At 35.3% G+C, this 11,425-nt stretch overlaps 1 protein-coding gene across 1 annotated transcript in view; it reads right to left on the bottom strand.

The window, feature by feature from the left end:
• Positions 1 to 11,198, bottom strand: part of STXBP3 (syntaxin binding protein 3) — a gene marked incomplete at its 5' end in the record, with an annotated part of 13,815 nt that extends 2,617 nt beyond the window's left edge. The window contains 12 exons of the mRNA XM_010183681.1: positions 1,046 to 1,131; positions 1,984 to 2,082; positions 2,541 to 2,647; positions 3,264 to 3,402; positions 4,029 to 4,109; positions 4,553 to 4,618; positions 4,824 to 4,881; positions 5,412 to 5,516; positions 6,951 to 7,075; positions 8,007 to 8,097; positions 8,978 to 9,132; positions 11,088 to 11,198. Of these exons, the coding sequence (XP_010181983.1) occupies positions 1,046 to 1,131; positions 1,984 to 2,082; positions 2,541 to 2,647; positions 3,264 to 3,402; positions 4,029 to 4,109; positions 4,553 to 4,618; positions 4,824 to 4,881; positions 5,412 to 5,516; positions 6,951 to 7,075; positions 8,007 to 8,097; positions 8,978 to 9,132; positions 11,088 to 11,198 (1,223 nt within the window). The remainder of the gene's footprint in view (positions 1 to 1,045; positions 1,132 to 1,983; positions 2,083 to 2,540; positions 2,648 to 3,263; positions 3,403 to 4,028; positions 4,110 to 4,552; positions 4,619 to 4,823; positions 4,882 to 5,411; positions 5,517 to 6,950; positions 7,076 to 8,006; positions 8,098 to 8,977; positions 9,133 to 11,087) is intronic.
• Positions 11,199 to 11,425: the final 227 nt, after the last annotated feature.

Genomic DNA, 11,425 nt, shown 5'->3' with positions numbered 1-11,425 from the left:
TACACGACAGAGCCCCAGTTACAACATAGAGGGACTTGCCCTAGTGTTCCCTTGCACCGATCTTCATAGAGTATATCCAGGAACATAAGTACACACAAACGGCTTGGTTAGCAGTGGAAGTAGCAAAACTGTTTTCCTACGGCTGTGTATCTGTATCTTTTGTCTTTTCTTTAGTAAGGTACAAATTCCAATTCAAGTGCATCCTCCACCTTTAGGATATGTAGAATGTTTCCCTCCCTGTGAATTCCAGCATCTGATTAGCACAATAAGCATTCCTGACAGAAACACTTACTGATTCAGCTGTCTTACCATTTAAATAACACTACCAAAAGTGATAAAGCTGTCAAATTGGCAGGTATTGGTCATGAAGTTCAAGAGTTAGTGGGATTAAAAAAGTGGAAAGAAGGGACAGTACAAGTTATGGAGCTAAAAAAACATTTCCAAAAATCACTTCTCAGTGCTACTCAGTAAATATAAGGAAGTATAAGGAACACACCATTTCATATTCATTAGCAGAGAATTCATTTCAAGACCTACAAGTTTTCTGGACTTCTCTAAATCATCTCCTGACAACAGGGGTCAAGTATCTAACAAGCCCATATTCCCTAATGGGAGAGCCTACAGAAGTTGAATGTAGTTTACTGAAGGAATTAACTTCAGGAATAACGACCACTACCACAACAGAAATAACTTTCAGAAGAAATGAAGACATTCTCTTTGCCTAACTCACAGTATACTGATTAATCCATTCCTGAGACTACTTCACATATCGTTTAAACTTCCAACTCTGGAAATAGAAATGTTATTTCTAACTTTGAAGCAAAAGGGAGATACTCCAAATAGAAAGCTATAGAAAAGTTACTAAGCTAACAACCAAGCTCAGTGTCTTTTAGATTAAGTAAAAATATAGAGTTTACACATTAACATTACCTTATATAAATTATTTCAATGCTTAGTAAGCACAGTTTTATAACACTTCAGAACGTACATGACAAAAACACAGACAAATGGGGTAAGTTATGTTTCAAGAAATTAAACAATTTACCTTACTGCTCCTGAACCATTCCAGGTAGGAGGACACTGGGAACAATAAGGCCAGTCTTTTGAATCTAGTTTGTTTTCTATAGCATCCTGAGGAAGAAAACAAAGACCCACTTTAAACAGCCATGCAGACCTGAAACCCTACAAGTTTCAACTTCCAGTAAGGATGTCTAACTGGAATTTAATGCCACTACATGGTATTTCTTAGAAAACCAATCACAAGCAGCAATGAACAACATGAACACCACTCCTGTATGACAAAGTGCTAGACCAAGGCTTCTGTGTACCACAGGGAATTGAGTACATAGGCTCTCTTTATAAACATACAGACTTCACTAGTAGCTTTTCATCTGTAACCACCCTAACATATTTAATTTCTCTACAGCAGTATATGAGAAAAGTTAGGGTCCCCTGAAGCAATAAGTGAACAGGTGAAAGTCACCAAGACTTGATGTATGACAGCACTGGGTCAGACTAAAGGTCCAGTGAAGTCGCTGTTCTGTCTGACATCAGTCACTGACGCTTAGGAAGAGGTTTAAGAACAAAGCAACCACACTTCCGGCAAGTAACATCTTCCAGCCTCTACCAATCTACGGTTTAGTCTGGAATTGCAGTTTAGAAACCCACTGGAGGAAAAAAGGTAATCCAAACCTTTACATTACACTAAACACTGCCAATCACAGGACAAGCAGTTCAAACACACTTGTTGCTTTCACTTTCATTTGCTTCACCTTTAAAACAAGCTCCGGTAAGGAGCACTGCTAGCACACAGCAGTCCAATGTTCTATATTAGAGACAGACTAGAAGAGATTACTTTGCTCAACAGATGTATTTAACAACAGTAACTCAAGATACTACAGTATTTCAAAAGATTGTCTCTAAGCACTCACTTGAGTAATTTTCTGCACTGCAGCTACGCATTAACTAGCTGGTGAAATTTACCTCCATAACATCTTTGATAACAGGTGTCCACCTAGAAAGTTGGAAAGTTTCTTCTGAAGAACGGTCCCTTCTTGGGTGCTTTTGATGCTGAACAGCAGACTGAAAATATTTTCAAAACATGGTTGTATTATACAGTGTATTTGGATTTTTGAAGCTTATTCCCAGTTAGTAGCAGTTGGGGGGGGCGATCAGTAGGAAATAATAGTAACAACAGCAACAATAACTAATACCTGTAGAATTCAGGATACGCTCGAAATACTAATTTCAGAGACAAGGAACTGAGTAAGGTGGCATTTTCCAAAACCAACTAGCTGAAGACACCATCCAATGATTTTAGAGGGAACATTACAGGTAGCTTACTTTCAAAATTATTCATGTTAATTGTTTGAGAGATTTACCACTTAGACATACCATAAAAACAAGAACTTCTAGTACTTGCCCATTTAAAACAAAAACTAACAAAACAAACTTAGATAATACTGCTAAGAGTTGCCAAGAGAGCTGTAGACAAGTGTTTGGGTGGTAGGAAATTACAAAATAAAAAAATATAATCTTACTGAAGAGATAACAGGAACATCAAGGTATTTCCAGTTTCTTATCATATCGCTATCACTTTCTATTTGTACATTCTGGATCAGCTTCTCCAAGTTCTCCTGGGTAGTTCCTTCAATATAAGGAAAACACACAACTTAATTACCACGTGACTGAGCAAGACTAAATTTGTCTCTCACATTCTGGGCTGTTATTTAGCCCATGATTTGGTGGGTTTGTTGGGTTTTTTTTCCTCCTCCCAGTCTACTCTAAGCTAACATAATACCACATTTTAGATAAAATTTTGTTTAATGGTCCATTTTTGAGATCAAAACTGAATATTGCTATAGATGCCTCAGACCCAAATTGTCAGTTTCCTCCTTCTCTATTACAAATTCTTTCCCTGCTCACTTCCTTTTCAGGTTGCAAAGGTCATGGAGCTCTCCCTTTAACAGCTTCAATGCTATGTGAAAAATGAGTAAATTTTAACCGTTACACACATCCAAGCACAGGAATGAGGCTAAAACACTGTATGGATCTGCACTTATATTGAATCTCTTAACTCCTTATCAATAATATCTTTCCTACTAATTTGAGAGAAGAGAAGCTACAGAGGATGCACAGTATTTCTTTCAAACTTTGCTATCAACTCCAATACAGATGCTTAAGTTAACTAAAAATACAGAACTATCCCAAAACTTGAGTTGAAGTCCATAGCACTGAGAAAAAAATAGGTCAGTTTATCATACCATCCGTGCTAAAGATATACAGGAGAATAGCTCTAATTTTGTCATAGCTGTCATGACTTTTGTTGAGCAGAACTGGAAGGAGAACTCTCATCGAGTCTTTCACTTTTTGACCTTCTACATCAGTTCCAAGAGCCAAGTCCTAAATTTTTAAAAAAGTGATTTTAGTGAGAAGTCATTAAAAAAAAGAGCATTGTTTGTGTATTCTGAAATATGTTTTCATGAAACCATAGGTTTCAGGGAACAATCAAGCTGCATCAATTTAAACTCAGTACGGAAAGTCTGACATAATGCTTTCAATAATTACAGCATTATAATGACAGTACATAGCACTCAAACGTTTAAAACTGTTTGATATCTAGAATTCATATAAACATAAATCAGTTTTTAACTTGAAGTTAGGAGGACAACATAATGCCTCACTATAACAGGTGCTTTTCCCACATACTTTAAAAGGCTTTCCTTCTGTACAACATAGTAAGATAACTTCATACAAGTTTTGAACAAAAAAAAACAACCAAACCACAAATACCATCCTTAATTTGTAAATAATTAATTTGTAAATCAGTCAGATTCAAAGATAAAAAAACCAAACTCTAAAAGCACCTCCTTTATTGGTTGAGTAAGAACCTTGTTTATCTTACTTAGCTTTAGTACTATTATCTCAAAAAACCATCAGATTGTCAGTTAAAAACACGCATCTGTTCTTGCAAACAAACTCACATTTGCCCTAAGTTATTGTTTAGTTTGTGGGTTTTTTAAACATACCTGTTCAGTTTTACAGAGCCTTTCAATGTTAGACTTGAACTTGTTCATGCAATCTTCTGCTAAGTTAAGATGGACAACTTGCTAGAAGACAAAAGAAAATATGACAACTACAAGCTGCCATAACTTCCTAACTTGACTTTTTAAAACAAACAAACAAAACATCAAGCAATCATTTTTACTGGTTACAAGAGTCAATCCTTCAACCATCATTCATTTTCTGTGTTCTACCCTTCACTTAGAGATTCACCCTGATAACAACTTTTAAAACATTAAACTGCTATGCTGTCTTCAGTCCTCAAAGCACACAAATAACTTCATTTTGGGCTTTTTTTACATACTAAAATGAAACACCTGGAAACAAGTTCTTCTCAACATTTTACAGTAGGTGAACATATTAATTTGGAGAAAAACTATACAGCACACTTAACAGGAAAATTACAGAATAAAACTAGACTTCAATAACACTGAAAATTATGGTGTACAAAGTGGTTTACTTGAAGTTGTAGTTGCAAAAGATCTCTTACCCTGCTAATCTCTTTACGATAGTGAGGCATCTTTTTCATTAACTGGGACAGAGCAGATACTGATAACTGTGAAGAAATTATACAAGTTGAAAAAGTTTTCCACCACAATATTTGACACCCTTATTTCATTTTCTGCTTTCCCCCCCACCTCAAAATATTGCCATTGAGATAAGCTTCAATTTCTGTAATAGGTCCCTGAATTACATAGATCTCATCAGCTGAAAATAATTAAATTACCAGGAAAAACAATACCTTAATTTAAACAACTTACTTTTCCTTCTGTTGCTTTTTTTTTTGATGAAACTTCTTTAAAAAGTTTTGGTATTTCTCTGAAGGGAAAAAAAAAAAGAAAGTAATGAAATGCAACAGCACTGTAGTTCTTAAATCTTTTAAGATGTTTATTTAAAATCTCAAAAGAACTGTGCAACAAGAAATTCTGAATTGAAGTCAAAGCTTCAAATACAGATCTTCTTCAGAAAAGAGTTTTTTGACACAGGAAACTGCAACTAAACGTTCGGTTTATGATATCTGCATAATATCATATGATGCAGTAACTTGCTAGTACTTTATACTAAATAATCCCTTCAGATTTAAAAGATATGAAAGATACTTCCCAGGAAATAATTTTACTTCCATTTTGGTCAAGAAATGTAATTAATATGAGTAAAATGGCATTCCTCTACACACTATTTTTTAAAGTATGTTTTCTTCCTGGCATCAATCATTTAACAGGATGCAGTCTACATTGCAAACCACCATCACTACTGCCTGTATTCCTACTTTAACAGCTCAAATACGCTCCCTCTCTAAGAAACCTATAACTTGCATTTTAACTAGTTTTTGTTATTTATTCACATACTCTATCACATCTGCAATATGCTTGTGCCGAATCTTCACCCAGAGCTCATCATCTTCCTCCAGAATTGCCTCCCGTTCATTCCCAGCAGATCCCTCTGTTTTGTATCTTCCAAGACAAAATTCAGTCAATTGTTTAGTTTGTGGGAGTTTTTTCCCCCCTCTGCTTCATTCTCATAACTCATTAGAGTACTAATTGTTATGGTTTAATCAACACACATGGCTATTGTGGTGACGTACACAGGTTTTCACTTATAAGCCAAGCTATTGCCCAATACAACATAACTTACATAAGGATTTTACAGACTACATCTTGGAACATAGAAGAAGCGGATCAATTTTAGAATTCTTTGGGGCAATAGCTTCTGGACATGTTTTTAAACCAACAGTAACTAGTTTCGATCATACATTTGCATGCATCTCAATTTCTCTTCAGTTTCCAATGCCAACTTCCCTTTGGCTTCAAATGCAAATTGTGTGCAAAGTAATCCACAGTGAGATTGCAAAGTGCAGCTTTCTATATCTATAAAACACTTTGCAACTCTGAAGGAAAATTAAGACACATTCACCCACAAAATAGACTAAGTAGGACAAATTACTTCACATATACAAGGAACGTGCTTCACAGCATTACAGACCAGCTATTACTTTTCTACAAACAGAAATAAACTATAAAGCAAGATAAACAATCACACTACATAACATTTTCACATTTACAGAAACTCACAGTGCGTACAGCCAGAAAGCAGAAAAATATTTTAAAAAACAAACAATAAGATTGTTAAAATCATATCATGACTACCTAGAGAAAATGCTGCTATATTTTCATACCCTGCAAATTTCAGATTTGTAGAATTCTGTATTTCCTACGAAAACATTCATTCAGTGTTTCTGACAGAGAAGATACAAATTCCTGTTTGCTTAACTAAACAATGAGGCAATTAGGTCTCGTTTGCTGTAGTAGGTCATCAGAAAGTAACGCCTAACCAAATACCTTTGGTGTCAGAACAACCCAACAGTCAAGTATGTACCTTATGCAAAACAATGTCACAATACTCCAAAGAGTGATAAAATAATGTTTAGGATAGAAACACGTAAATTTTAGCAACTACACAATTTAACTAACTGGAGCTACAAAAGTGAGCATTCCTGATAAATAACTAAGCTTTTTCTTAGTATCCGATTACTGGTCTTGTTTGCCTTGTTGGGCCAAGAAGGTTGAGAATATGAAGAAAAGGCAGAGAATCAGAACATGCACTACCAAGGTTTTGCTTCAACTCTAGTACAAAGTTCTTTGTTTTAAAAAAAAAAATAATGCAATTTGTTAGACTCAAAACTTAGCAAAAATGTTCATTAGATTCTACTAAATTCAACTAAATGAGGAAGTTAGAAAAAGAAAGCTACAAATCCAAGAGGAAAGACCAATAAGTAAAACGAACCTTATTTAATATAAGCAATTAATACTGCTATGGTGCAATTCAGCTAAACAATTCAATTTATTTTATAATAAAAAAGTGCTTAGATTTTTTTTTAAAGTACTTGCTTGTAAGTATCATTTTCAATTGGTAGCAGATCATATGCCATTGCCTGGAAGGTGAGTTCATGAAGTACAGTGGATACTGGGTCAAAGCCACGATCAATTATTATTAGTTGGGAGTGGGTTTTAGCCTAGAAAGCCATCAAATAAATATGAAGTTAAGACATACAGTACAAAGTTGATGCATGTTAAATCTACTTACAGCAAGTGATACAATGCAGACATTTTTGGAAAAATAACTGGAAAAAAAAACCTAAAAAAAGTATGGTCCAAGTGTTTATCAACATAAATAGAAACTAACATTTAAATGATAACCATAACACAGTGGTTTTAAATACTAATTTTAAGGCAATACTCTTAGTCTATTGCAATGCATTCAGCTACCTCAGTCAATGAACAACAAAAAAAAAATGTAAAGAGGAGAGAAGTGAAAAAAAAAAGCCTCTCACTGACTTTTCACAAGTAAGTGTATTGTTTGTGTTTCAGAGTAGACTATCTATACTGTGCTGCAATACAGAAAAACATCTCCAAACATGCAAGTGGAAGTTTCACTTTGGGGTTTAGCAGTGGCAGTAGCATCAGATACATCTGTTTCTGTAGCAGAATGGTATGTCACCAAGCCAGAATGGCTCACCCCATACTTCTGCTTTTAGGCAGCTGCCCTAATCTGCCCTGACCTGCAGTGACAGATCAAAAACATTATTTATGTGAAAAGATGTATCTTGGCAGACAATAAATCCCGTAATGGGAGATGTTTCAATTCTGCAGTGAAGTCCCTTCTACACACACAAGTTATCCACTTTCCTTCAGGTTTGTAACAACCCTACACTACCATAGGGTAAATTTTTCAAGTACAGTTAGTCTGATCACACAAATTATACTTGCTTACAAACATACTTACTGTATCAGTTACTACCTCTAAGTTGCTTTCATACAAAAAACAACTAAATGGCAATTAGTTGCCTTTATTAATAAATAAATTCTAGTTTTGTAGAACCAATTGTCAAAACACGACTCCCAGACTTACAAAAAAAGTAGCAAACATTTTAGTTCACTTTCTACCTTTATTTGGCTTTTCTCATCAGTTTTGTAGTAGTCTTCAAGATTTTTTTCAACAAGCTGTGCAAGTTTGCTGGCTCTATCAGATGGTCCACTGAGAAAAAAGTAAACATGCAAAAATAACTTAAATTTCTTCATCAAAACACTAACATGCTACCTTTAAAAACAGAAAACTCCCTAGATTGATCCTCTGCTTTCACGAGCAGTTTCTGAACTCCATTCTAAGTACTCCCAATATATTTTCACTCTTACATTATGATTCCGCTCTTTGAATGCTTCAGGTATTTCACACAGTAGAAAACAGCTTCAGCCAAAATACTAACATTAGCTGGCATATGGCCCAGCACCTAAAGTTCTCACTCAGAGGTGGAAAACAAGAAAAAAGAAAGAGAAAGAGAAGAAAAAAAAAGTCAAGCAATTATTCCTTTGTTACCTTTGCAAAGAATAAGGCACCACTTCACATTACACCACTGAATGCAATTCTTGAGCATGATTTCAGATGCCTACTTTGACTTCAAAGATACTACTCTGTACTCTCTACCAAAGCTCAAAAGAGGCATTCTCAGTCTCTCCACTACAAAGAAATCCTGATCCCATCTGCCTTGGCAATTTATGAATTCCTTGATGCCAACCAGAGCTGCAAAACTACCACCATCAGCAGTTCTGTTACAGGATTGTGCATGTGGTGTATTCGAATGGAGCATATTAGTGTCGTCCTACTGACCAAACACGAAACAAACACTTCATAACAAAACAGGGCATAGTAAGTACTGTTCTGTGAATACACACAGAAATAATTCACTGCTCTGCCTACACTTCACAAATTCCTATCACTCCGTATTTCAGAGTTGTGATTAAAAGCAATTAATCCAACAATAAAAGAAACTATGCTGCAACCTCAAGCTATTACCAAATAACGTGGGAAGTCCTAGAAGTGAAAACAACTACACTATACATCATGATTTTTCTCCTACCTTTTATATCGTACTCCCGGATTCTCATCTAGTGTGGCACATAAAGTAACAATTTGTTCAGCCATTACTTGCATTACAGCATCTTTATCCTTTGTCTTTTCCAGAGTAGGACTATAACAGCGGTAGAATGCATCTGGTACATTGAGAGTAAATACCTATGTAAAGCACAACCAAATAAAGTGGCTTAAATTTTATGTTTCTAAAATATTTGGCAAAAGAATTGCTAATACTTTAAAATTACATGCTGTAACAAAAAAACTTATACATAATATACTTTAAAAAAATCCAACCAAAACCATACTTCAGTCCTCTTTCTCTGTCTCAGAGCACTCATATGCTTCTTGTTCTCACACTCTTCCTCTTAGTCTCCTTCTCTATGCAAATTACTACATTTTTCAAAGTGCTTACTATCTATACAGATGGAGGGACCTGAGACAGGCAGAAGTACCATCCACTGTCTCACATAAAGCCATACAATGCAATACTAGAAAGATGATAGAAGGTATCAAGTTAAATTTGTTTTAAACAAACGGGTACAATATGTCAATTTCTATTCTATGACTTTACCTCCAAGAACTGAAATTCTTTAAATGCATTAAATGTTGATAAAAGATGTTCAGTACTACACAGAAAAACAAACTTTCATCAGTTTAGTAAATGGAATGCGACTATGGAAACGACCCATTGTCAGTACATGGCTTTTCTCCACCTTCAGATGGCCTCTGTAACTGCAGAGCCAAAGAACTACTCCATCCAGATAAAGGTATTAGTTTCATTTGAGTAGATAATCACTAGGACTTCGCCCAGAGCTCAGTCTGGTTATTTACTCTTATCACAGAAAGCAGGCCCAGGGATTTTAAATTAGGAAAACCCAGTTAACACTCTGTTCCTTCACTAGGGATTCAAAATTCTCTCACAACCCAAAAATAGTCAGAACACAAAACTAAACTAAAAACAGCAAAAGACTAAATACTGCTTATTTTCACCTTTAGAAAAGTAGTCCAAATTTCTACTTTCATGTTAAGTTCTCCAGAGAACCAGAACAACAAAATTTTTGTATGTCTTATTTGGTAGAGGACGCTACAAAACATTTTAAGAGTAGCTTTAGCAGAACTCCCAAGAACAGTTTGAAACAAGGCTTGGGAACATCAACACCACTGGAAACAAACCAACACACTAATTATTCTCTGGTGGCTTCTCAATCTAAATAATAAAAAACCCTTTTTTAATAAAAATTAGTATGACTTCCAAGTAGGAAACTGCACCAGAGTAAGACACAGATAGCAGCAACCTCTCCTACAGTCACCTGCCACTTGAAATCCAGAAGAGTTCTGACCCTTTATATGTTCATAGGGTTTGAAGAATACAGGAAAGACTTGTGGGAAACATTCATGGTTAACTCTATAACTCCCAACAGAGGGCAGGGTTTGAGTGCTTCACTGTATTAGTGAGTATCAGAGTGCATTTCAGCTTTTTGTACCTGATGAAGTGCATGAGCAACAAATGATTTCTCAACAAAACACCCACTGTGTGGTTTCACATGGAAACAACTCACTGGTTTCCATAGTCTCAAATTCTTAATCCTCTCAAAAAGTTTGCCAATTTGTTATGGTTTTTGTGTCTCCTTTTTTGTGAGACTTTGGTTTTGTTCCCTTCTCTTTCATTTCTCTTCATTCATTTGCTCACCTTTTCTGATTTTCACCAAGTAGCAGGTTCTACTTATTTCTATTCCTATGCACCAATCTACCTGGTCTGTCAAAATAACACCTCTGTTTATAAGCAGTAACAAACTTTACTGTTTACTAAAGACAAGCCAGAATAACGTCCTTAAGGAATAGATTCCTTTTCCATCCTCTCTGCTGCAATTGACCCCCGGTCTTGCAAAAAGGTCAAGTGCAAACAGTAAATCTTTGAGTAGAAGAGCACTTGTTTTCATCTGAAAAATACAGGCAAGCACTGGAAATACACCAAAACAGCAACAGGTCTCACATACTGTTTGTCAGTAAGAAAGCAAGCTACATTTTATTTTATTGTTTTCTAGCAAGTCAACACCACTTGGAAACAGTCCTCCAGACTATTTTCTGCTGTGGAGATAAAAAGTGAAACTTACCTGAGACTCATATGGGAAGAAGGAAATATTGATCTCTTTGCATTTCCTTATTGATTTTGCACAGGAAGACTTAATTTTATTAAAGAGGTTGTCAGGACAAACTAGCAAAAAAAAAATTAAAAGTATAAATCACTTATGCATATTCCAGCTTTTAACTCGCTTAGAAGCTTACAGTATTCTGAACAGACAGACAGGCAATTCTAAATTAAGAACAAATTAACAGTAACATACAAAAAAAGTTGCCAAATCTTCCTAAAGTGAAAAAAACCCATACAATCAATATTTTGTGTTTGAGATCTCTTTCAAGGAGCATCATGGGTCATCTTTTACTAGCTTTT

Source organism: Mesitornis unicolor, unplaced genomic scaffold, assembly GCF_000695765.1.
Source record: "Mesitornis unicolor isolate BGI_N332 unplaced genomic scaffold, ASM69576v1 scaffold14154, whole genome shotgun sequence".
NCBI classification, from domain to species: domain Eukaryota; kingdom Metazoa; phylum Chordata; class Aves; order Mesitornithiformes; family Mesitornithidae; genus Mesitornis; species Mesitornis unicolor.
Note: the sequence above shows the minus strand (reverse complement) of the source record. Positions and strands in the feature narration are given on the sequence as shown.